We start from the raw sequence: 26,354 nt of genomic DNA, 5'->3' as shown, positions 1-26,354 counted from the left end.
ATAGAAAAACCTTGTTTTATTCAGCCCAGACCTGGGCAATCTAGCTCTGTGGTATGGCCAAAGTATAAAAAATAAAAACCAACAACAACAAAACAACGCTGTAGAGAAAAGTGAAGTATAAATTGGGGTCTGGCATCCGGAATCCCTGTGGTTTCCATCCACGTTCGCTCCCTGAGGCCGGCAGGGAGGGATGCCCCTGCCGGTGGGTTGGGGGACTGGGCCCCTCGGCGGGAGGCTGCCAGGGGAGCAGGGCCTGCTTTAGAAGGGGAGAGATTGGCCATCTGTCCCTCCCAGAGATCAGGATCTGAGGAAGGAAAGACAGTGGGTCAATGAGGGGCTGCAAAGTAGGGCCCCCGTGGCCCCCTCAGCCAGGGCTTCCCTCCCGCAGCCCAGATCTCTCGTGGCAGGGCAGGCATGGGCCTCCATTTCCCTCAAGAGAAAGTGCCGACCCCCTCAGCCCAGCTCCAGAAGGAGGGGTTCGATGGACTCCCACCCACCCAGGGCACAGTCTCAGCACATTCCCCTCCCCATGCCCTAGTCCCAGATTGTTTTCCAGGCCATTAGCAGAGCTGCTACTGTCTGGAAATACTTTCTTGTTTTTTCTAACTCAGAACCTTTTTTTAAAGCCTCCTTTTTCCTCCAGAAATACGATGGAAACCCACAGGCGTCAGTCCCGTGGCCTTTCTGGGAATGCTCTGTCCAGCTTCCTGTGCACGCTGGCCCAGCCGCCTGCCTGTGGTCAGGGTCACAGAGACTGAGACACTCTAATAAGACCCAGCCTTTCCAAGCACTTATGTAAAGAGCTCTTGGAAGGAAGGGCTTTGGCACCCCCTGCTGCCCACAGGCCCCCGGGAGCTGGGAGGGCAGCGCAGGCTGCTTCTCCATCTGCCTTGCCGAGAGCCCCGCTGGCTGCTCCAGGCACCTGGGACGTGGGACGCTGTTTCTGTTCCCATCCCCCTTTCCCAGCAGCAGGCGGGACTCCCTGCCTCCCTGAGCCCCCAGCAGCCTCCTTTGTTTCCTGGATACCCCATTCTTCCTTCCTCCTCCTTCCCTAGAATGGCTTCTACCACTTAGGTGACCCCTGGGTCTTGAATAGCTAAGACAGGCCCTGAGGAGTGGGAATGTGCTGGGAACCCAGGCCTACTAAAGAGCCAAACTGCCAGTGATGGGATAGGAGTTCGTCCTTTCAAACACGCTGTGTGCCCTGGGGAATTCTGATCTCATTCTACTCCTGAGGAACCTAATCTCTGCACTGAACTAGAGGCTGCTGTTCCCATTTTTAATATTCATGATGTGGTGGCAGCATGCTGTGAACAGTTAGGTTGGTGGTAGCAGCCAAATGTGAGAGGGCTGTCTCTAAATGAGCCTGGCCCTGGCCACACACTGAGCCCTGATCCTGGTCACACGCTGAGCCCTGGCCCTGGTCACAGATTGAGCCCTGAGTCTGGCTACACACTGGGCCCTGACTCTGGCCACACACTGAGCCCTGACCCTGGTCACACACTGAGCCCTGATCCTGGTCACACACTGAGCCCTAACCCTTGTCACAGACTGAGCCCTGACCCTGGCCATACACCACACCCTGACCACAGTTATAGGCTTAATCTCTCATACCTGCCATCCATTAATAAGCATACACTTTTAGGGAAAGATACCTCTCTGGGCCTTGAGATCTCTACTACCTTTCTCCCAGTTGATGAAGTAAAGCCGAAAGCTCTAGGACTTTTTTTTTTTTTTTTTTTTTTTTTTTAATGGAAAAGGATTCCTTTGATCTGGAGTGTGGTAGGGTTTCCTTGTGAGCTTGTAAGGAAGGGGGTCCCTCTGCAAAGTACTTCACGTGGGGATCAGGAGAAAGACTGAGGACCCTACCCAGCAGCCATGTGCTAAAATCCCAAGCCCAGGTTTTAGGGACTTCTTCTACAACAGGGGCCTAGGGACTGAAGATGGCCCCTTTTAACCAGAATCACTTCTAATCTGTGACTGTTTAATCCAGTCCACTTGATAAGGACACTAATGATCACAGCTGCTGTTCACTGTGTGCCACTGTGTGCTGGGCTGTTGAACATGCAGACATCAGGCCTATAGATCCTCAGCCCCAGCCTATGTGGAAATACCTATTTTATAGTTGATGAAAGTAGCTCAGGGAAGTACAGTAGTTACCCAATGTCACAGAGCGAGGAAGCTGTGGAACTGGGACTGCAGAGCTCGTGGCCTTGCACTAAATGACTCTGCCTTCTGCTGGTTTTCACTTGGGACATCTCAGGGAGCCACAGGATGCAGCCCCAGATCAATACCCTACAGCCTGAGCCCCACCGTAAACACTCAGCTTGGGGTTGGCACGGACAAGGCTCTTTTTGCTGGGCCCGGCTGCAGCTGCATTCGGCCATCAAGATGACCTAAAGTGCAGGTATCTCAAGTATTTCAGGTGGCCTTGCCTGCTCCCCAGGCAGGAAAGGGACAGGGCTAGGAAGGATGGGGGGCAAGCACTTACTGGACAATTTTGCAGTTTGTTGTAGAAACGTAGCGACCTGTGTAGTGAATGTTGCATCTCACCACGTTGTTGGTGAAGTCAGACTCTAAAACAATATACTTTGGGTTCACGTGCACCTGAGGAAGAAGAGAAACAGGGAGAAAGGGAGTCTAGTCGGGGGGCTGCACCTCAACCACTCACCAGAGAAGGTGGTAAGGAGGCAGACAGACAGACAGAGAGGGGACATAGACAGGAGACAGAGAAAGACCATGTGAGGCCAAGAGACATGGAGACAGAGACACACTGCTAGAGAGACACAGAGGACAAAGAAGAGGCAGCTGGTAACCCAAGCAAACATCATCTGATCCCCCTTATCAGAAGATTGGATGTTTCCCTAGAGCGAGAGCCTGTGCCAGGTGGGCCCTGCATGGGGCATCTGGGGTTGGAGAGGTTGGATCCTGCCCCTGGGAATGCAGTAATGAGGAGCTGAGCAGGGACTCGACACCTGGCCTCCCCAACGCCAAGGCTCAAAGTTGTTCCCTATGCATTCCTGTCTATGCTTTTTGTCTGAAAAGGAGCTGTTGGGATACAACACTTTTAAATGTTGGATTAACTAGGGAAGGGCCAGCTTTATTCACAGAACATCTAAGAACAGATGCAGGGATGTGACTTTCAAATCCTGGTATGATCCCAAAGCGCAGGGACTGTGAACTGTATTGCTTATGTGGTTTGTGTGTCCAGTGCCTAGAACTCAGAGGGGACTTCCTATGTGTTTGACTGAGTGGATGAATGAGGAAAAGAAAAAATATACTGGACAACCCCAGGCCCTGGAGGAGCAAGCTTGGAGCCTGCTGAGGGGCACTCAGGAGGGAACCGCAGAGAACCACTGCTGGACGCATCTCTCCACCAGCTGACTTTCTGCAGGGAAGGCCTCCGCCTGCAAACCTGGCTTCACTGCTCTTCCCTTACTGAGCTGCTTTTCTGCTTCTGAGTGGGTCCAGATGAACTGGTGGAATGATCCCTACTCATTTTATACCTGTGTGGAGGAGGCTGAGACATGGCTTCCCCAGGTGGGCCCATGACAACCTGGCCTACACGTATGTACCAAGTCTGGCTGTGTGTTGTTAATGTGCTTTTCTACTTTTCTCCCAACCAAGGGAAGAGGCGATGGGGTGAGTGTCCATTAGAGCAGGAGGGGTTCAGGCTAAAAGGGTCTTGGTCACAGGAGCCCTTGGCCTTGCAGGGGTCCCTGTAAGGAGCCAACGGCCTCTCATCTGTCTCCCAAATGATACAAAGTCTGCCCTGTCCGAAGACAGGAAGATAGACCACATGGTTCTCCAAGTCTTCCTTGCTCTCTCTGGTCCTCAGTCACTTAGGGAGACAGTATCACCACTGCCTCTAGCATTACCACAGCTGGGGCAAAGGTTCCTTGGGTTCTTTATGGAGAGAGAGGCTATGCCAGCCTGAGACCTAAATCTTCGGCTGGGAAGCCTGAACCTTTGAGGGATGCCTCGGATGCTGCCTCTGCTCAGCAGCTGGGGAGAAGGGAAGAGGCCCAGAGGCTGAAGCTTCTTTCAGGAATGATGAACATCCGGTTGGAGAGAAAGCCCCAGACTCAGAGGCCCACCTTGAGGATGTAGTTCCCAGGCTGCACATCGGTTATGTCAATCCACTGGCAGTCGATATCTGCGTTGTAGGTGTCATAGCAGCCTGGGCTCAGGCCCTGGGACAGGGACAAGAGGAGCGGCTGATGTTGCTGGTTCCCCAGAGCCACCCCATGCCCACTTTCAGGAGTTTCAGGCCCATCTTCCCCTGGGTTTCTCCCCTGACCCTGGCCCAGGGCAACTGCTCAGGGTGGGTCCACCCCTTCCTAAAGTCACTGGCTAGACGGACCAGAGGAAAGACAGAGATCTCTAATAGCCAGGTGGGAGGGATGAGATGGATGTGCTGGTATGCGTGGGCAAGATGGATGGCAGAATGGATAAAGAGAGACGGGACAGACAGACAGTTTGTGGATGTTTAGGTTGGCTGATGGAAAGAGGGATATGGGTGGGTGAACAGGCTAATGGGACGTGTTGCTCTCCAGACTGTTGCAATGTTTCCTTCTCTCCATGAGCAGATCGCCTGGGAATAACATGGGAAGGGGCTTGGGCAGGGAGAGAACAGTCCCTGCAGGGCACTGTGGCAGCCTCAGGACTGGTGAGAAGACCTTCACTGTGAGCAGAGCTGAGTGGCCAGAAGCCTTGGCACTAGCCAGGCCTCAGCCGGCCTCAGCAGGCCTTGCTCTGTCTCCCCACTCCTCATCCGCCTGTGCCCTGAACCCCATCTCTCCAGCCCAACCTGGGTATGAGAGGTGCATGCATAGCGCTTGAGGTTGCCGAAGTCACAGGTGCTGTCCTCCAGGCAGAAACTGGCCTTGTGGCCCTCAGCCACCTTCTTGCCTGTGGCTGCATCCAGTAGGTCGTAGTGGCTGAACTCGTCCATGCTGTGGTAATGTCTAGAGGCAGAGGAGAGGAGAGAGAAAGAGAGAGAAGAGGGCCTAGTGTTCCCTGGGCCTCTCATCCTGTCCTCATCCTGAGATGGGCTCAGGTGACCCCGCTGTGGCACAGCCTCCTGGCCAATCTAGGCTCTCCTGTCCCCTGAGTCCTGTGGGGTGGCCCCTCTGTGCTCCCCACCTAGGTGGGTCGCTCCAGGACAGCACACGCTCTGGACCCCTCACTTCCTTTTTGGGCTCCCACCTGTAATGACCTCACTGGGCAATGCCCCGTATTCTAGACATTTCCATCCCTTATTGAGACCAATCCTTCCATCTTCCAGCCTACCTTTGGCTAAGACTTCTCTGAGAAACACTTGCCCCAGTGGCAAGAGTTGGCAGATGACACCTCCCGGGACCCTCTAATCCAGTATCTGTGTCTCTCAGAGTGCTCATGGCGGGAGGGGGAGCTCAGGCACCAAGGTCCCTGGTCCAGAGGAGAAGTGGAAGAGGACAGGCCCAGCCCCTCCCCACTCACTGGTGGCAGCTGTGCCACTCCCAGGTGTGCCGTGGCCGGTTGGGGAGGAAGTCCGCTGTGCCCTGGTTCTTCACACGCTGGGGGAAGCGCAGCAGCACCCGCACATCATAGTCGGTGGCCTCAGGGGCATAGGCTGTGCTGCAGGGACGACAGGGGAGATAAGGGGGGGGTTGGGGCATAGTGACACCAGAACCCAGCATGGGCCCCCTCAGTCCCACCCCCAGCCCTTGGCCACTGGTTCTGCAGCCCCACCACTTGTCCCTGAAGATCTTCTCCTCTGACTCCCCGAACTGTGGCAGAGGCTCAGGCCTCTTCCTCCGTCTTCTGACCCCGTGAAATCCTGGCTGTCCCCTCCTTTCTGGCCTCCACCATGTGGCCGGCAGCTGCCAACAGCATCTTTCTAAAGTGGTACCAGGCACGGCAGTGTCCCTGAAACCTGCAGGTGACTCAGCTGGGGTCAGCCCCTGGGTGCAGGAGCACATAAGAAATCTCTGAAGGGCCTTTGAAAAACAGCCCTGTTGTGGGAGCCAGGCACTTTGGCTCATGCCTGTAATTACAGAGCTTTGGGAGGTTGAGGCAGGAGGATCACTTGAGGCCAATAGTTTGAGACCAGCCTGGGCAACACAGTGAGAAATTAAAATTTAAAAAATTAATTTAATTAAATAAATTTTTTAAAAATTAAAAAATTAGCCGGATAAGGTGGCTTATGCCTGTAGCCCCAGCTACTTGGAGACTGATACCTTGAGCCCAGGAGTTTGAGGCTGTAATGAGCTATAATTGCGCAGCTGCACTCTAGTCTGGGCAACAGAGTGAGACCCCCTTTCTAAAAAAAAAAAAGAAAAAAAAAGTCCTCTCCAGGAGATTCTGATAAGTCTTCTCTCCTCCAGACAGAGCCCTAATTGTTGACAAAAGTATGCCATGTCTTGGGTGTGGGCCTGAAAAACAGACTTGAGGTCCTCTGGTCAAAGCCTCTTCACTTTTCTAGTCCCATCTGCCCTTCCACTCCCCTACGCACCCTGGGTTCCTGCTTCAAAGCCTATTTTCCAAACAGGCTGAACTTTTTCCCTGACCCATACTTTTTTCCCCATGCTATTTGCTTGACTCAGAATTCCAAAACTCACCCAGCCTCCTAGGGTCAACTCAAAAGTCCCCTCCTCCAGGAAGTCTGCCTGGATTGCTCTACTTAGAGGATCCGATTGCCTGTGAGCTCTAACAGCACTGACTGCGGCACAGCCCAATACCACCTACATCTTGCACTGGGTTGGGTATGACCAGGCCACCTCTCCCTGACTGCATGGTTTCAGGCTGGCAACCTGTCCTTTTCTATTCAGGGATCGTGGGTCTGGTATGAATTGCCTGCTCACAATTCACCTGCTGACTCCAGATTTCCAACTGAGGCAGGCCTTGTGACAAAAGGAAAAGGGTGGAAAGAGGAACGAGAGGCTGCAGTGAGGCGAGACACACACATATGCACACATACACACACGCGCACACACATGTGTGGTAGGAACAGGAAGGGGGGCTGAAGGCCCCTCCCCTCTTCAGCTGATGGCTGACAGCTAACCCTGTTGGCCTCAGGGGCTCTTCCCTGGCACTCATTAAGGTCCAGTCCTAAGGCCAGAGGGGAGTGGTGGCCAGTCGTAGGGATTAGCACTCTCTTTGAGAGAATGTCTGGACAACAGGCGGCTCAGACTGTCTGCCAGGATGAAAGGCCCTCAGCCTTGTCTGGGGGAGGTTTGGAATCTGTCTGTGTCTGGGTTGAAACAAAACATCCTCCTTCCCTCTGTTCAGTTAAATCCTGCCCTTCTGTTCGGCTCAGCACACCGTGGGAAACCATAAGGGTCTAGGTTCTAGGCCCAGCTTGGCCACAAATTGGCGGTGAGACTTGGAACCGGTCCTTTTCTTTCTCTGGGTTCTGCCTGCAGCATGTGAACTGGCACCAGCCCGTGGCCCATACTTCCAATGATCTCAGAGGGCCCTCCAGCCCCAGGGCTCCAGTTCTGCAGGGTTCTCCAGGTCTGAACTCTTGCGCCCACCTCCTCTGAGGCCTCAGCCCTTGCTGACCCCTCCCTCCTCTGACCTCCAGCAGCCCTGGCCTGTGAACCAATCCTTCTGGCTCTTGTCCCACTCGTGTCTTGGTTCTGTCACTGGGGTACAGGTGAGGGCTGTTCTCTCCAGCTGTACCAGGAGACCCTCCAGGACAGAGAACAGGCTGCCTCCTCTCCCCAGCTGGGAGCGCAGGTCCGGGCACTCAGGATCCTTCATGAAGAGGCCGTGATATTAACAGTTTGGCTTTGACTAATTCTCTTAAGACTGGAAGGGCTGTCATAGAGGCTGTAAGTTCCTCATTGCTGGAGGAATTCCATTACGCTCTCTTCCCCAGGACAACTGAAACAAGACAAGAACTGCCCAGACAGGCTGGCTGAGTGGTACTCAGCCTGTGGTCCCTGGACCAGGGGCAGTTTCCACACTGATGCCCGTCTGGGATGGGATCGGGAACTTGCACCAGAATGTATATCGACAACATTCCTAATCACTGTGCTTAGTTCAGCGGACACTTTTTCTTTTTTTAAACAAGACTTTCTCAATGAAGGAGTGAGTTGAGTTACATTCTGGTGCAAGCTCTTTTATCTTGTTACAGATAGATAAGGGTTTATGATCAGCTACTTATAGTGGCAGTGAACTAGAAGTTCTAGAAATGAGAAAATGTTGAGATTCTGAAGGGTTTCCTAGATAGTAGAAAGTCAAACTAAACACAGAGTTCAAATGTCCAAAAAGCAGGTAATTAAGAAAAATAGGTGCTTTCAACATAGAGGGATATTAACAAAAGAAGCAGATAACATAATCTTAACTAATTATTTTAGCCCAGGGAGGTATCCCCAAAGAACCTATATTCCAGCAGAATATGAACTGCTAATAAATTAGAAGCAAACACTGTGAGAGGCAGGATCACCCATGAATAATGGCGAGCCAGCTGTGCTCACCTTCTGGGTTCATGGAAACTGGTCTCCTTCCCCTCTTTCCAGTGCAACATATAACTGAAGCTTCTTTGTCTCCGGGGCTCACTGCCCTTGCTGTGACCAGGCAGAGGCAGCCTGGGCCAGCCAAAGCCACAACTGTCCTCTGTGGACATGGCTCCATAGTCCTGGGCTCTATGCTGCGGGTACATCCACCCAGTAGGACTTCCATAGGTCCCTGTATGAGCAATGGAAGCCTGGGTTCCCAAGAGGAACCTTCTCATTAAGCAGCTCAGATCCAAAAGGTTTGAGTTCCTTTCATTGCTCCTCAGTTTCCTGAGGGGGCAACCCATGCCTTCAGGGCTCGTATGAAGATGAAGTGCCACAGTGAAAGTGAAGTTCCTTGTATAGTAAGGTACAGTATACAGAAATGCTGGGTCCCCGCTTGCTCCCCTCCCCTCCCCTCCTCAGGGCAGGCAAGGCTCACTGATGAAAAGGTCAGGGTTCTGGGAGGCCGGGGCATTTGGCCAGGGTCATCAGCTTGCAGACAGCCTAGCTGGCAGCCGCAGCTAGGCTGGGTTCTGGGTGACTCCCAGGGACTATCCCAACACGCTACACTTCTGCCTCAGCTGCTTACCTGGCCAGACACTTCTCCTCCGCAGCACAGCGCAGGGAGTACAGGTGGGCTCTCTGCACATAAGTGGATGCTTGCACATAGTTGGGGTCTGGGACCAAGTCAGGGAGACCTGGAGTGGGCAGTGGGACAGAGGGGGGAGGGAGGAAGAGCATGACATTGAGAGCGTCAGGTTGGCCACTGTTAATGCCCAGACACCTCCTCATACCCCAAACATCCTCTCATACCCCAAAACCCTTTGCCATTCTCCTTGGGCGTTGGGTCCTGGGCTCACGTGTGGGGTCAGGGAAGTCAGGCAGCAAGAGCTTGCATCTCGAGCTCTGTGGTGTGGGAGCTGCTAAGACTTCCTGGAAAAGCTTGGACATGAACAAGATCTGGGAGATGGGGCAGGATTTAGAGAACCAGAGAGCAGGAAAGGGGGTCCTCGGCAGGGGGAACAGCATGAACGAAGACCTGGAGGCAGGAATGAGTGAACCATGTAACTTCCTGACAGAGGCCCTCCCTCGAGTCCTTACTCCCCAGGCCTCTGGACAGCAGCCCCCAGACACCCTCCGTTCCTCTCATCCCTGCAGTCAGCATTCTTTGTGAACCACCAAGAGAGTCCTGGGCTTCTGGCCTGGAGTGTGTCCCTGAAGGTTCATGGGCAGAGCCAGGTGGATGCAGGCTGGCAGGAGTCGGGGTGGGCAGGAAGGGATGGGCTAGAAGGAAAACATTTCCCCAGAGCAGGCTGCTGACAGGGCAGGATTCGCAGCCTGGGCACCCAGCCCGACCTTCTCAGAATTCCTTTCTGCCTGGCACAGCCACTCCTCCCCGTACCCCCGCCCCCAATCACCTGCCACCACTTCCTGCCATCAGCCCCCTAGACCTGACCACACCCTCCTCTGTCTGCAACCTCTGGCCACCAATCTGAGGGAGACCCTGGCTCCCTACCCTGCAAGGCCTGGGGTCAAGCACCCAGGGGAAGTCTGGAAGCTGCCCCCGTCCTTGTGGTCCCTTGTTCCCCAGGATGTGCCAGAGCCTGTGGCCTGTCCATCCTGTTCCTGCCCCTCCACCTTCCTCCCTGGGCATGCATTAGTCTGAGCAGGAGTTACTAGGAATAAGCAGAAGCCACACTTAGGTGTCCAGACTCCATCCCGCATTGGAATGAAGAAGGAATACCTTAATGTTGGAGTGACGGGATGTGGGCTGGGGTGGGTGCGGGCAGGGGTGGGTGTGGGCAGAGGGGACTCCAGGGCCCTGGGCTCTATCCCAGCCCAGCCACTGACTTAAAGGGGAGTGGTCCTGGGGCCTCTAATTCCCTCTCCTCTCTGGCCTCAGGGATTTTGTCAGGCAGGTGATAAGATGAGGCTATAAGCTCCTCTTACTTTCTTTGAAGTACTCTGCTCTTGAGGGATTCGGGAAGGGTGACAGCAGGCAAGGTGGGAAGACTTAAGTCCCATGGAGGGGTTTCCCACCCCTTTCCTGCTGCCAAGACCCTCTCATCAGCTTTTAGGTCTGGAAGATGAGGCCAAAGAGGGGAAGGCTGGCTTCTAAGCCATTGGCAGAAGTGTCTGCCTGCATGTTCCCCTTCCCACACCACCCTGAGTTCCCAGACCCTAGCGTTGCTCTCCCTGGGACCTGGGCCTCATGGGGGAGCCTGGTCCAGGCAGCCAGGGTGATCTCACCTATTTGGAATGAAGAGGAAGCTTGGAGTGCAAGGGTGGGTGAGGATGAGGTGGCTCCTGGCTGGTGGGGGACTTCTTGGCCAGCCTAGGCCCTGTTACTTGAGCCCCTAGGAATGTTTGCAGTCATTTCCCAAGGGACCCATAGGCCCTCAAGCCAGCTGGGAGCTGGTTCTCACTCTCTGGACCCTGGAAGCCTCTGGGGGAGGGGTGAGGACTGGGGATGGGCCCCGTCCCCATCAGCCAGTGCCTTTCCCTCAGCTGTGTATAGGGTGGGGTAGCTGGGCCTTTAAGACTCAGGAGACCCAGCATTTGACATCAGACAGCTTGCTGCCCCCACCCCAGGCCCAGTTTCAAGAAATACTGCACAGATGGCTCCACAAAGCTTTTCTGGCCTGACCCTTCCTCTCTAGGCTATTTCATGAGCTGGCTACGCAACCCCGGGAAGTTGGAGGAGCGGGGAGGAAGAGGCCAGGTGGGGCCAGTGGGGGCCAGTGCTGTTCCTGGCCTCTCCCAGCCCTGACTATGTACACACACTGAGCCCTGTGCCTGATCACAGTCTGCGCCCTGACCTTGGTCACAGACTGACCTCTGATCCTGGTCACATTAAGCCCTGACCTTGGTCACACACTGAACCCTGGCCCTGGGCACACCCTGAGCCTTGATCACACACCAAGCCCTGTTCCTGATCACAGTCTGAGCCCCGATGCTGGTCACACACTGAACCCTGATCCTGGTCACAGACTGGGCCCTGATCCTGGTCACAGACCAAGGTCTGACTCCTATCAGCAATTCTGAATCTCAGGCTCATTTCTGTTTGTCCCCTGATGATGGGCGAAAGCTCTTCAGCTAAAGAAAAAAAAAAAAAAACCTTAAAAAAGGAATCGCTGTGATATCATCAAGCCTTTTGATTAAAACTGAGTGGGGTAGGGTTATAAGTGTCAGACGTATGGAGGAGGGGCATTTGTAGAGTACTGCATGTGGAGATTTGGAAGAGAGGCTGAGGACAAACAGCTTGGGGCTGCTGGTCACAATCTGAGCCTTGACCCTCCCACAGATTATCATCTTCTTCCTCTTATTGTTGAGGAATCTCATGCTCAGGCAAGGGCCTCTTCCTGTGGGAAGCCTCCCCTGATTGTAATGATATCTCAGGCTGCACACACTTCTCCTCTCTCACTACTACCCCATTTGTATTGATCTACACTTAGATTTCACCATACTAACCTGTGTGTGTCTCCTCCCTTCCAGACGGGGTTCTATGGGCAGGGCCTGAGTCCTACTTGCCCTCAGTGGAGCAACTTTTGTTTTAGGGGTGACTGACTGGCCCAAAGCCCCTCAGGCTCTGTCAGGAGAGCCTCTTTAATGACTGTTCCAGGCAATCCAAAGTGTGTTCCATGTCCTGCCCCCAAGACACCAAGGCACACAATGTCTTTGGAAGCACTGGAGGAAACTGAGGCTCAGGCCCATAAATCTGCGCAGGGTCACACAGGGAGCCGGGGTACCCCAGGAGGGGATCTTAGGTCTCATTGCCCTCCCAGGACTCCTCCTGTCACTCTTTATAAAAATAAATTTTGAGCTATAATTTATACACAGTGAAATGCACAGATTTTAGGTGTACAGTTTGATAAGTTCTAACAAATGTAGAAAGCCGTGTAGCTTCCACCACAATCAAGCTGTGGATTGTTTCCATTACCCTCTGGTACCTTCCCTGTAAGTCCCCGCCCCGCCTCCACCACCCCAGGCAGCCACTGCACTGCTTCTAATCACTGTAGATTAGTTATGCCTTTTCTAGAACTTAAATGGAATCACTCTCACCATTATTTTGTAATTTTCTTTGTTCTACATCTCTAACCATCACCGGGGCCTCCTGTACTCCCCCAATGGCCTCCTCTCTGTGCTCTACTCTGTCACACCCTCATGGCCGTGGGGGTGACACAAGAGGCAGCAGCTTGGGGAAGCTGCTGGAAAGGAGTAGCCTCAGGAGTTCAGGCCAGGCCCCCCCGCCTCACCCTCAGGATCCTTGCCGAGGTCCCAGAGAACAGCAGACCCCCTCCCACGGCTGGTATGTTTTTCCAGGAAGGAACAATGCCTCCTTCTCTGGACAGCTCTCCCAGGGGACATTTCGTCAGCAGTCAGGCCTGTAGGCTTGGGCTCTTGGCCCCTCTGCAGGGCTTGGGGCTGGGGGCTTATGTGAGGTTGGAAGGGGATAAAGAGGGGTTGATTGAGTTGGGGGCTGGTGGACACGCTCAGTGTAGGAGTAGGGAGGCTGGTCTGCAATTTCTGGCTTGTAAGGTACAATAGGCCCTCCAAGCAGAGTGGCCAATGTTGGGTGAAGTCCAGTTACTATCAGACTGTGTGATCAGCCCTCACCTCAAAAAGTATGCATTTTAAAGGAAGATCCTGGACTTGGTGAAGGTACACATCCAGCTCCCCATGCCACCTCCACCCTTTCTTTTTTCTTTGAGACAGGGTCTTGCTCTGTTGTCCAGGCTGGAATGCAGTGGCATGAACTTGGCTAACTGCAGCCTCGATCTTCTGGACTCAAGTGATCCTCCTGCCTCAGCCTCCCAAAGTCCTGGGATTGCAGGCGTGAACCACTGCACCCAGCCAAATGAGGTCTTTTTGCTTACTCCAAATACAGGGGAAACCATCAGCCCAGGCTGGAGTGCAGTGGCACGATCTCGGCTCACTGCAACATCCGCTTCCTGGGTTCAAGCGATCCTTCCATCTCAGCTTCCCAAGTAGCTAGGACCATGCGCATGCCACCATGCCTGGCTAATTTTTGTATTTTCAAGCAATTCTCCTGCCTCAGCCTCCGGAGTAGCTGGCATTACAGGTGTGTGCCACCACGCCTGGCTAAATTTTGTATTTTTAGTAGAGATGAGGTTTCCCCATGTTGGACAGGCTGGTCTCGAACTCCTGACCTCAAGTGTTCCACTGGCCTCAGCCTCCCAAAGTGCTGGGATTACAGGTGTGAGTGACCGTGCCCGGCCAGCCTCCTGTTTTAGACCCCCAGGTTGCCTCTGACTCGCTCCACAAACATGCTACAGTGAATGGCTGTACATTCCCCTCCTGGGCCTAAAGATACACATCCAGCTCCCTGGGTCACCTACAGCCCTGCTCAGTCTTCTCCCAAGCCCCCAGCACCACTGGTGGGGGGTAGGCTGGGGTGGGCCTCACCATCCAAAGACTGGGTGGATGGGCTTGCTCAGACTGCCCAAGGAAACCCTGGCCGCCATCCATTTCTTCCTCCCAGGAGGGAGACAGGAGCCTGGGGTCTTACCCTACTGTGTTACAGGCCTGTGTGGCCTTGGGTTGACCCAGCCCCACTTCAGAATTCATGGTCTCCATTCTTCCACTTCTAATTGTCCTCCACCTGACTCGGGGCCTAAGGCCCTGTGCTGGCCTCTGTGGGCGTTCTTCCTCGGATACAGGCTGCACAGAACCTGGGCCAGGATGGCAGGGATGCTGAGTCACAGGGTGGCGAAGACCCTTGAGATGGCCAAAGCCAGGCTGCTCGGCTGGGGAGGAGCTGGGTGCAAGGAAATAGGGTCCCAGGGCCATTCATTTCACAGGGAGACAGCCAGCCACTGGTGTGGGGTAAGCCTTTTAGCTATAGCAGCCCCTTCAACCCTCCAGGGCAGTGAAAACATGGAGCTGAGAAAACAGAACCAAAGTTCTATGTCCTGGCTCCGCCCCTGGAGCTTCCTCCGTGGGAGTGTGCAGGGGCACAGTAGGAGGAACCTGTCACACTGACTCTTGGGGCCCGTGTGCTTGGGACAAGCCCACCCTGTCCTCCTGCTCAACGCTGGGTCTGGAGCTGCTGATGTCTCCTGTGCCAGCCCTCGGGAACTGGGGACAAAGACCATCTGCCCCTTCCCTCGTGGGATGCAGCTGGGGCCTTCTCAGGGGTGAGGCTCCAGGGGCGAGTTCACTGTCTTGTCCGGTCTCCCCAGCCACCTTTCTGAGGCTCACTTTCTCCATCTGGACGATGAGGGAGACTGAACTAGCTGGCCCTTGAACACAGGTTGGATGGATCGATAAACACTTGGAGATTAAAATACTTTTTAGGAGCTCTTCAGTTCATTCCCCAGCCTTGGGCAAGAGCCCGAGACCTCTCACAACCCCTACAGACGATACTTTAGCAGTCAGGAAATTCTCCCACCGTCTGACCTAAATCCTTCCTGCTTCATTAGAAATCTGTTCCCTCCTGCCCAACGGTTCCTGGAGGCTGCCCAGCGCTGAGGGCCCTGTGGCTGCCTTCCCATTGCTCGTCCACACCTCACCTGTTTCCCTCTTGGCTTCCTCTTTTTTGTGGTTCAGTAAACCTTGTTTCTGAAATCTTTCCTCTCCAAGCCTCCTGCTCATGAGGGGCAGATGATGGAAAGTGGAACGCAAAAGAGCCCTAATCTGTTGAGCCCAGGGCTGGAGGATAAACAAAGTCCAGCAGGAACTGGTCAGTTGCTTGTGAAATATGTGCTGAGAGGGATGTTTTGGCTAGGACGGCCAGACTCCAGAGGAGCTCCTAGGTGGGGGAGAAGCAGAAAGCTCTGCAGAGCAGCGCCTTGAATAAAGATGAGCCAGAGAGGCCTCCAGGGCGGGAGCTGGCTGCCCGATTCCCTAGGAAATGATTATCTCATAATCAGGAAATTAACTTGTCAGCACTGGCCTGGTGGTGCCACACCTACTTGGTGAGCAGGCAGGCAAGGGGGTTGCAGATTCCACTTTGCCCCATAATGAAGGTGTAATCCCAGCTCAAGCCTGAGAGCTAGGACAGCCATCAAGCCAGGCCCAGAGTCTTCAATGGCTCCCCATTGCCCACAGAATCAAACCCAGAAGTCTTAGAGTGGCAGCTAAAGCCGTCTGTGGTTTGGCCTTACCTAGCCTTCCAGAACTCTTAACCCTCAGGATCAGTAGGCAGGTCTCTAGCAGCATACCCCAACCTTTCTACCCCCTGATCCCATGGTGCCCTTGTCCTGGAATTCCCAGCTATGCATGTGTGTGCGTGCACGCACACACAGACACAGACACACACACACACCAGCTCTACCTATGCAGGGGTACACAGTCTTTAGCTCCAAAGCCCACCTTGTCAGACCTGACCTCCCCTCCACCACCCTGCACCGTTTTACAGCACTCGTCTGTCCACCCCACTGATGGGGAGAGACAGCTAGCAGCAGAAGGGCCTGACTCACGGAAGGGATTTGTAAGTGTGTGCTTGATTGCACCAGCTGCCCAGGAGGCAGGCTGGGCTGAGGGGGAGGCAGACGACACTACCCACTGGAGAGGTCAGCTCCCTGCCCAGAGGCCAAGCCTCTGCTGCCTCTCTGCACACCTAATGCACATTTCTTCCCAGCGTGAACCCAACCCCTGCCCTTGCAGTCCTCCTCGCCCTTGCAAGCCCTGCCTGGTGCCCCCTATCCCACCTCTAGGAGCTTCCCCTGATGCTTCGGTTACTCCAGGGGTTCCCTCTCTGCCCTCTCAGGCCCTGCAGAGTGACTTGAAATTTTTATATTTCTTACAAAACTTACTCTGCCCATAGCCTTCCCATCTCAGCTCAAGGCAATTGCATCCTTCCAGCCACACCAGCCATAAACCACTCTGTGATCCCTGACACCTCTCTTCCTTTCATAGCCCATATCCAACCCAGCAGGAAATGCCCTCAGCTCTATCTCAAGAACAAACCCTAAAGCTGGCTTCCTCCATTGCTACCACTCTTCCTGGTCTCTGGAACAGCCGCCTCTCAGTTTCCCCGGCTGACTCCCCACTGTCCACTCCTGGCGCAGCAGTCAGGGGCCCTGTTTAGCAGAAACCCATGTTTCTGCTCAGCTCAAACTCTGAGGAAGAGGATGCACAGAAAACAAAAGGCAAACCTGTCACAATGGCCGACAAGCTCCCCATGGCCTGGACCTCATTACCTCTCTGACCTGTCCCCCGTTATACCTCCATTTCCACTCCACTCTGTTCTAACCACACTGGAGCATACCTGAAAAGCCCAGAGAACTCCTGCCTCAGGGCCTTGCACTGACTGTCTTCCTATCTGGAATGCTCTTCCTGCAGACAGCTGCATGGTTCACTCATATGCCTCAAGTCTTTGCTCAAATGTCACCTTCCTGAGGCCCGACCACCTTTGCAACCTGCCCCTCTCCTATACTCCCGATCTTTCTTACCTATCTCTATTTTTCCACAGCACTTATTACCTTCTATTTTTTTTTTTTTACGTATTCATTATGTTTATACATGAAAATAGAAGATCCACAGGGCAAGAATTTTGTCTCTTTCTTTTCACAAATACCCAGCTCTAGAACAGTGCCCAGCATACAGTAAGTTGCTCAATAAATATTTGTTACATGACTATTTCCTCACGAGATGATATCTGCCTTCTGCAGCCAGGCAAGAGCCCATGAGGGCAGGGGTGAGTGGTATTGTCTTTTGCCTGTACTCAGCTTCTGGCGCACGTCTCCCAGGTGCACAGCAGATGCTGGGAGCTGGCAAAGACAGACGTGGGCTTGGGCCACTCTGCACCCCAGGTGTCTGTTTTCTTACTGCCAGGCTGAGACGTCAGTGAGGCCAGGGAGGGGTCTGAGGTGCCCCTGAAATTCTCCATGCCCAGCTCAGGGCCTAGCACCTGTATGCCCTTGGCAAGTGCGTGAGCCATTGCCCACACTCCATAAAGGGTCTGGTGGCATTGCCTGTGTGAGCACAGACTTCATTGTCAAGCAGAGTCTGGAATCGATTCCCAAAGTCCTTTCTTTTGCAAAAGGATTTGCTTCGGGTTTGGAAAACCTGTGGTTCCAACTGGCCCACAAGCAGGGGGAAGGTTGGGTTGTCTCCTGAGGTTTGGATGGCAAAGGCCTCTGGGGCCTCGCTTTCCCATCCTGTGTCTCTTCCTGCTTTGGCATTCTGAGACCCCTCTCCCCATTTCCAGGTGGTACTGCAATGCCCAGTTTCTGGGTGCTCATCAGCAAGAGGGAGAATGACCCAGACCCAACCCGTGCCCTGTGATCATGAGTCCAGACGAAAAGAAGGCCCTTGGTCCAGCTGCCTATGGAAATGAGGTGGCTAGGTCAGGGCCAGGGGAGGGGGCAAGTCCAAACCTCTCTCTCCAGCATCGCAACCCTGACTGCTCTTCTGTAGGAATGCGGGGCACAGCAATTGGAAGCAGGTGTGGGCCACCTGGGTGGACCCCAGCTCCCTCCCTGCCCCTTTCCTCTCCTGCCCATGTCAGCCACTGTCCTGGGAAGTCTTCCATGTGTTTCCAGCTTAGAAAGGAGGTAGAATGGACTCAGGAGCTACTCAGGAGCTACTGGAGAGGGGTACCCCTTCTGAGACCAGAGGATGCTGCAGTGGGGACCGCTGAGGTTAGGAGGAAGGAGAGAGGACAAAAAGCCAGAACTCCCAGGCCAAGTCTAGCAGTAGCTTGGGGCCCATAAAGGCACTAATGGCTCCCAACCCAGCTCTGCCACCATCCACAGCAACTCTGTGGGGCCTGCAAACTTGAGGCGAAAACCCAAATTTTGTTTTTTTCAGGTGTTCACACCTCAGGGGAACAGTGAACACAGAGACAGGTGACACAGAACATAAAACACCCTTCCCTAAGAGACAGAACAGAGGCCGGGCCCACTGGAGTGGACAGTCAGCCTAGGTCTAAGCTTGGCCACTCATTAACCCTGAGACCTTGGGTAAGTTATTTAATTTCTCCAAGCCTCAGTTTCCTCATCTACAAAATGGAGATGATAGTACTATTAATCTCACAAGGCTGTTGTGGGAATTAAATGAGAAAAATAAAATGCTTAGCATAGTGTCTGTTCAATAAATATCAGATATTCTTACTCTTAGTATTGAAAACAGCAGCTGTCTCTTCTTGCAGGGATGGTCCGGTTTGAGACCAGGGGAGAGAGAGAGAAGGTGTCTTGCAAGTGGCTGATAAGAGAGGAGACAGGAAGTCTGCCTGGGATAAGGCTGCTTAGGACTCTACTTGTTTGTTCAGACACTGATGACTCTCAAAGGAGAAACAGGGAGGCAGGAGGAGGGCCCAGAACCCTCTGTTTCCACAGCTTGTCTGATCCAACACAGCTTTCTAAGCCTGAAGACTCTTTTTCTTTCTGAAGGAACAATCTGAGAAGGAACAATCAGGGAAGGAAGGAGGGATGCTGATCTGTGATTCTGCCTCCAGGGCAAGTCGCTTAACCTCTCAGGGCCTCAGTTTGCTCATCTGCAAAATGGGGATAACAATCCCATGGTTGTTACAAGAATAGGAGATGCTTTTTTTTTTTTTTTTTTTTTTAAAGAGAGGGAATCTCACTCTGTCACCCAGGCTGGAGTGCAGTGGCTCGATCTCAGCTCACTGCAAGCTCCGCCTCCTGGGTTCACGCCATTCTCCTGCCTTAGCCTCCCGAGTAGCTGGGACTACAGGTGCCCGCCACCATGCCCAGTTAATTTTTGTACTTTTAGTAGAGACGGGGTTTCACCGTGTTAGCCAGGATGGTCTTGATCTCCTGACCTCGTGATCCGCCCACCTCAGCCTCCCAAAGTGCTGGGATTACAGGCGTGAGCCACCGCGCCTGGTCGAGGCTTAAGTGATTCTAACTGCAAAGCTCCAAGAATAGCGTCCGGCACTTAGTATGCACTATATGAGTGTTTGTTACACAAACATTCTGGAATCAGCAATGACCATGACCAGGCTACACCCTAACACCACACTGGGGAGAGACTCTGCTTCCAAAGTCTTTCACACTCGCTGTCCCATCTCACCCTGTCACAACCAGTGCCCAGAATCTAGCAGGCAAATATCTGTTGAATGAATGAATGACCAAATAAATGAGTGAACAAATGAGGTGTACAAGATAAGCAGTAATACACAACAATTTTTTAAAAATGCATGGTTGTTAAGAACTCAAGATAGGGAGTCACACAGACTCCAATACTGGTTCCACTACTAAAAGCCAGCAAGTGAGCTTGTCACCTTATCTGTAAGATGGGACAAAAAACAGTACCTGGCTAGGACCTGGGAATTAAAGGAGATGATGTGTAATGCACTCAGCAAATGCAAGCATATTCTTCCTCTGGATGCAGATGGGGGAGGTGAGTACCACAGAGGCAAAGCTGGCAGAGGGGTCCATGCTCACGCCCTGCCCTGCCCGCAGGCTGAACATGGCATCCTCCTGGGTTATCTCATTGTGATGCATCAGTTTGAATTCAAGCTCGGCTGTACCCTTCTGTGCCACCTCCCTAGGCCTCAGTTTTCTCATCTACACCAGGAGCACCATAACCTGCACCTCATTAGGAGGTTGTGAGGATGAATGAAACTGCACATTGAAGTCACTAAGCCCAGGAAGTGCTCTTCCGCAAATGGCCAAGTTGGCATTATTATCCCTGCCTCTGGGCTCTAACTCTGGAAGCTTGTTGGGTAAAGCCTGCTTTGGTCCTTCCCTGCATCTACTCCAAACTCTGCAGGGGAAGGTGAGTGATCTGGAGGGCAGAGGAGGGCAGGCAGCCTGTGGAGGTAGGGTGGAGCAGGCCCAGGTGAGCTAGGGGCTCAGGCAGGAGGGGTGGTAGCAGGCAGCCAGGGCTGCTCTCAGGGACTAAGGGTCCAGACAGGTCTGGCCTCTTGGGTGCAGGAGGCTGGACAGAGAGGGGGGTACCCTAGAAACACCCTTGCATGTGTCTAGGGAGGTGTAACATCTAGGCCCACGAGCAGCATGGTCCGATGGGGGCTATGGAGGCTTGAGAAAAGGAGGAAGAAAGGACAGGAAGGGGGTGCCTCTAGCTCTGAAGTGCTAGGCTGAGACACTAGATTTTGTCCTAAAGGCCCTGAGGAGCTACAGAATCTTCTTGAGCAGAGGAGTAACCTGGTCAGACTGCAGGGGTTTATCTGCCCACATGTAGGATAGACTGGAGACAGAGAGACTGGGAGCAAGGGACCAGGGAGGAGGCAGCTGCAGTTCCCTCCTGGCCTCTGATTGGCCATGTGAGGTCAGGGATAGAGGACACATGCCAGGCAAGGCTAGCACAGCCATCCGAGATGCCCTGGGAGGATGCCCAGGGCAGCCTGTTCCATGTTCCTTTCACAGGATTGCCAGAGCCGGTGAGTCAGGCGGGGGGTGGGAGGGTAAGGCCTTGGGAGGGGAGCTTTGGTCTTCTGGGGCTGCAGGGCTTCTTACGTGGCACTAAGACCCCCAGCTCAGACAAGCTGAAACTCCAGGGAGGCAGGAGCTGAGGCAAGGATCCCAGGAGAGGAGGGCCTGGTTGGTGGTAGAGGGAGAGGTCACATCAAGGGAGCCGACACAGTGCAGGGGACGCAGCTGGGCCTGGGAAGTGGCTGGCCACCCTCCAGGCCTCTCTTCAAGGATTTGCTCTGAGAGCCAGGCAAAGTATGTGACCCCCTCCGGGCCTCTGTTTCCCCTAGTTTCTTTTCAGTTTCATGTTTCAGAATTGGTGAGAATGGTACTGCAGGAAGCAGTACCAGTGCCCAGGGCAGGAAGAAAGAGGGCACAGGTACCTGAGGAAGAAACTGGACTCAGGACAGGCGCTTGGAAACCACCCACCCATGGAGGGAGGTGGGTGGTGCTCACATGTGCTTGGTGTTGTGAGGACACGTCCACGCCCACACACACGCTCAGGCTGCCAGCGCCCAGCCTCAGACCCCTGGGTGTGTGGCCAGGAGGAATGAAGTCAGTCTCGGAGAATCCGCCTTGGGCTCCCACACCAGGCCTGGGGGTCTGATCTCAAGTACAAGGCTTGGCCTTCCTTGGGCTGGGATTTTCCACGGTCTGGCCTAGCAGGGTGGGGAGGGAGGAACCAATGATGGGAGAGACTACTCCCTCTCTGGCCTCTTTGTGAGCCCTAAACTAGCCTGCAACCCCCTCCCCAGCAAAAAACACACTCCCACCCCACACCCTCAATGATTAGGGGAAGGGACACCTGAATAGTGCTGACGACCATCCCTTGCAGCAATGCTTAGACACTGCCTCCTCTGGAAGTCTCCCTGAGCCGTAGCCCCTGACTGGGAGGGCCCTCCTCTGGGCTCCCAAAGCCCCTGGCCCCACCAATGCTTACCTAATTATAGCACTGAGATGCCCCTCCTGCTAGACTTCCCCAGGGAAGGGCCTGGACTTGATGCATGTGAGCACACTCAGCTTGGCACCTAGGATGCTGCCTTCAGGGGAGAAATGTTTCCGACCCAAAATGAACTGTGGGGCTCAGGGGTAGTGGCCAGAGGTCTGCTAAGCACCAAGCACCCCCACTTCAGACATGGCCTTGCCCTGTCCCATTCCCCTCTCAACCAACTGGCTTCCCTAAGAACTAACAGCCCAAAGAGAGGCCCTAGAAAACCCACTGACTTGGTGCCCAGATGCCAAGTCCCAGGCCTGCCTCTGCCAGTATTGTGGCATTTGAGGGCTCAGTTTTCTCTGCCCAGAGGTGGGGCCCATCAGGCTGAGCCTCATGCTGAGGTCTTGCATTCTAAGAAAAGCCACTGCAAAAGCTCAGCACCCTCTAGGTAAAACATCCTGTCCTCCAAGGGGCCCTAGAGCAGCTGATGCATGGCTATAACGTGCCCTTCTGCAGGGATGCTGCAAGTACCTGATAAGGACCAGAGCAGGTGGATGCATCCTGCATCACACCACAGAAGGACCTGCCATCTGATTTTTCCTGAGCTCCTGCAGGTTCTTAAAGTGGAATTCAGCACACAACTCAAATGAGTCCCCTTGGATGTGACAGAGTGAGTGTTCCCAGTGGAGACACTCCTCTCGCCTAGTCTTGGCCTCCAGCAGTACCCAGGGAGACAGGCACCCCATGAGCAGCAGCCCCTTCCTGAGGTCAGCTTGGCTGGAGACAAGGCATCATCCCTCTGCTGACAGAGGCTGAGGAGGAGGCTGGAGTGCTAGCACCTATGCTCTGGGGCACTGTAGGGCTCAGCCCTTACTTGGTGGGCCAGGCACAGCAACCTCAATGGGGAGCAGAGGATTACGGGTAGAGGGAACTGATGACAACTTGAAAGAGGCAAGGCAGGGTGGGACTGCATAAGTACCAGGCACTGACCAGAAAACCTTGACCCAAAGGCTGTCTGTATGGAGAGGGTAGCAGGGTGGGGGATTCTAGGACAGCAGAGAATGGGTGATGGCCATCCGCACTAGCCAGACCCACCCGTCAGCCCTTGTCACAGTAGCCCTGACTGCTAACAGCATGGGTGGAAGCTGCCTCTCCAGTGTGTCCTCATGCGCAGAGGGCTTGGGCCTTCCCAAGAGGAGGACGTATCTTCACCCGCTGAAAAGCCAGAGGGAGCCCGTCCACAGCTGGGGCTCTCCCCCAGGACCAGGACCAGGGTGAGGGGAATGAGGCCAGCGAGGTGTTTTGTTTTCTTTCTTTTTTTGCTCGGGGTGCAAAATTTTAGGGGGTGCCAAAAAAACTCAGTAGTGGAGATAAGTAATATTTAACGCAATAGTTTTTAAAATAAAAATTAATGCAAAAAGATCTGTAATGAACAAAATATCCAAATTTCCAATTAAGACAAGATCCGTGTTACTGACTTTTCAGTTTGCCTCAGGCTCCAATATGGCTTGGCATACCACTATTACTGACTCTATTTAAAATTTGGATATATCGTTTCTCACAGGGTTGTTTTGTTGTTGTTGTTGTTTTGCATTAATTTTGACTTTAAAAAATACATCTCAATATTACTCATCTCAACTACTGTGTTTTTTGGTAGCCTCTGAAATTCTGCACCCAGGCCAGTGCCTGACTGGTCTGTCTTGCCCCAGCCTTGCAGACTCCCCCGAGGAAGTCTGGACTGCCGCCTGGAGCACAGGCTCCCCTCTAACCTCCTGCGCACTCAGGCCAAGCTCACATATGCCCAGTGATGGGCAACCTGCCACACCTCCAGGGGCATCCCTTAAGGCCTTTCTGGCCCTGAAGACTCAGGTTTCTGATGCTCCTTGCCTCACCCTGTAAGCTGGCATAGGACATCTCTAAGGGGAGAAGGAGATGCCCTCACTGAAATGAGGGAGAAGCTGGATGAAGGGTTTCTTCCTTTTGTCCTCAGATGACCCAAGCCAGGTGCAGAAGGCACACCTCCTCCCAAAGCTCGGCTAGTCCCTCCACCAAAGCCAGGATCAGAGCCCACACCTGCCTGGCCAAACCCTGGCACTGAAGATGCCTGGGTTCGGGTTAAGCTGGGAGGTGAGGTGCCAGGGGGGCTGTTGGCTGGGTCGGGGGAAGTCGGCAGGGGGCGCTGCTCCGTGCTTAGCAGCTCAGGGGAGGCCTCCGGGAAGTTCTGAGGGGCCCGGCGCCCGGAGCAGTTTCGCGCCGCCATGGGCACGCGCGGCCGGAGGGGCGTCGGGGGCGGTACTCACCGCGGCCGTTCTGGTTGGGCCGGTACACGCTGCCCACGCTGAGGCGGCCCTGCTGCGCGCCGTTCCGCTCCCCCCCCGACGGGGGCGTGTCGGAGCTGCGCACCGGCAGGTAGGGCGGCTCCAGCGCGCGAGGCGGCCCGTACGCCTCGGGCGGCGGGTTGGCGTAGGGCGGGTACCAGCCCAGGCGCGGGTCTCCGCCGTAGGCCTGCGGCGCCTCGGGGCCGGGGTCGGGGTAGGCCTGCTCGAAGCCGGTGGTGCCCTCACTGTACAGGCTGTGCGAGTAGCGGCGGTCCAGGCCGTCGGGGGGCGGTGGCGGCGGCGGCGGCGGCACATAGGGCCTCTCGGGGGCTGGGTAGAAGCCCTGCGGCGGGTACTCGGGCAGCTCCTCGCCGCCGCCGTACTCCTCGTAGCGCGCCCGGGGCTGGTAGGGGTAGATGACTCCCGCGGAGGCCACGGCCGCCGCCCCCGCGCCCATGCCGCCGCCCGCGGGCCGGTAGTACACGAAACCCTGGTCGTAGGTCCGCGACGCGGGGTCGTAGTTCTCGTACTGGCTGACGAAGGGCGCCTGCGGGTAGGGGAACTGCTGCGGATAGGAGGGCGGCTGGCGGTAGGTGCTGGCGAAGGCCGAAGCCGAGACCGAGGAGGCGGAGCCCCCGTGCCGTTGCTGGGAGACGGAGGTGCGGGCCCGGGCCATGCCCGTGCTGTCCCCGACGGCCACCTCGCGCCAGTTGTCGGGCACCTGGCCGAAGCCAAATGGGTGCCGCGCCTGGCCGCGCACGGTGTCCGAGCCCACGCGCCCCGGCAGGGGCAGGGACGGCGCCTGCCGACGCCGGGGGCTCCCGTGGCTGCGTCGCTGCTGGGCCTGGGGCGCGCCGGCCAGCAGCACCCGGGAGCTACTCTCGGAGCGCTGAGGCCCGGCCGGCACGTACTCTGAACCCGAGTTGAGCAAGCTGTACACCTGCCCGTTGTTCTCCCACTGGATCAGCTGCCGCCAGCGCCCGGGGTCCGAGCCCTGCCCGGGCTGCGCCTGCTGCCCGTGCACCATCACGCACAGGCAGGCGCCCCACACCAGGGCCCCCAGCTGCTGGCTGCCTCGGGCCAGAGCCATGGTGACCCCTCTGCAGAGGCCTGGTGGACAGAGAGGCTCTCAGGAGTGGCCCCCTGGGCGTGCTTCTCTTCCCACGGCCTCGAGGACAGGAAGGCTCCTTGCTTGCCCCAGCTCTAGCTTTGTCCATGCTGGCCTTGTCCCGAGCGGGACGGCTCCTCCGATGACAGCATTTCGAGGCCAAGGGGTCAGGGCAGGGCAGGGGCGGTGCCCAGGGCTGCACGAGGCTCTCCGCAGGGCACCGGGCGGGCAGGACCGCCTGTGGGCCTTACATGGCCAGCCCCGCACTGGCTGGCCGCTCGGCTGGCGCTTTCCCACTCTGAATGAATAAGCAACAGGCTGAGAGCGTCGGGAGGCTTCGGCCTCTTGGTCCGCCTGCTGGGGCCTCCTCCGCGGGGCCCTATGGCCCGCCGGCTTTTAGCTATGTGCCGGTCCTACAGCTGCAGTGCTCCCTCCGTCCCTGGAGTTCCCAGCCAAGCCACAGACCTGCCTCTGAGGAAGGGAATCGAGCAGGGAGTAGGAGAGGACCTCTGGGGACTCGGGCCTGGTAAGTGGGGCTCTGGCAGGCAGAACAGGGCTGGAGTGTCAGCACCACCCCGCCCATTCCTCTCTGCTTTGGACACAGCATCCCTGGTCTCCACCTTGCTCACTGCCTTCTCCTTTGGGCTGGAATGGGCCTCTGACTCCTGTCTGCTCCAGCCTCCTCCCAGTACTCCCGAGTTTTCCCTTTTCCTTGTTCCCTAGAGCCAGTGCTAATTAAGAGACACCCTCTTTGTATGTTCCTTCCGCCATTATCCCACACCCTCAATAAGAAAAAAACAAAAAAAACAAAACCGCACACCCTCTTTGTTTGTGGGCCTCCTCAGGGAGATGCTGAACAGGGACCACTCTCTAATTCCAGGCCTCAGGTGCACCGCAGCTCTTGGACCTGTGTAGAGAGGCACTGGAGCTGCTGCTTTTCCCTCGTGGCACACCTCAGGGCTTACTTTCCCAGTCTGAAGAGTGGGGTGTATCCCTGGGCTGAATAGCACTTGTGAGATCCTCTGAGAGGGCAACTTCCCAAACATCACGTATCGTTTCTGTCCTGCATCTCTTGACTCTGCATAGCCTGGGAATAACTTGAGTGTACACATGGATAAAACAAAACCAGGGGCTGTCTTTGAT

The 26,354-nt window shown here is 55.0% G+C and overlaps 1 protein-coding gene across 2 annotated transcripts; it reads right to left on the bottom strand.

Moving 5' to 3' along the window:
* Positions 1-25,982, bottom strand: LOXL1 (lysyl oxidase like 1). Of its 2 annotated transcripts, none has more exons than XM_025390496.1 (7): positions 24,086-25,982; positions 9,076-9,184; positions 5,482-5,619; positions 4,811-4,967; positions 4,098-4,193; positions 2,492-2,607; positions 1-304 (listed from the first exon to the last, which is right to left on the bottom strand). In XM_025390496.1, the coding sequence occupies exons 1-7, from the start codon at positions 25,191-25,193 to the stop codon at positions 298-300; spliced, it is 1,731 nt and encodes a 576-aa protein (XP_025246281.1). In that variant the 5' UTR covers positions 25,194-25,982; the 3' UTR covers positions 1-297. The 2 variants fall into 2 exon arrangements, with proteins under 2 accessions (XP_025246281.1, XP_025246282.1); XM_025390497.1 differs by having other exon boundaries at positions 3-304; positions 2,488-2,607.
* Positions 25,983-26,354: the final 372 nt, after the last annotated feature.

Source organism: Theropithecus gelada, chromosome 7a (genome assembly GCF_003255815.1).
Source record: "Theropithecus gelada isolate Dixy chromosome 7a, Tgel_1.0, whole genome shotgun sequence".
NCBI classification, from domain to species: Eukaryota; Metazoa; Chordata; class Mammalia; order Primates; family Cercopithecidae; genus Theropithecus; species Theropithecus gelada.
The sequence above is the reverse complement of the archived record's forward strand: the minus strand, read 5'-3'. Positions and strand labels throughout refer to the sequence as shown.

Coding starts and splice junctions, on each gene's coding strand:
- LOXL1 (XM_025390496.1), bottom strand. CDS start 25,193: ATGGCTCTGGCCCGAGGCAGCCAGCAGCTGGGGGCCCTGGTGTGGGGC. Junction 9,185..24,085: donor GCCCAACCAGAACGGCCGCG/GTGAGTACCGCC, acceptor TGCCCACTCCAG/GTCTCCCTGACTTGGTCCCA. Junction 5,620..9,075: donor GAGGAGAAGTGTCTGGCCAG/GTAAGCAGCTGA, acceptor TCGTCCCTGCAG/CACAGCCTATGCCCCTGAGG.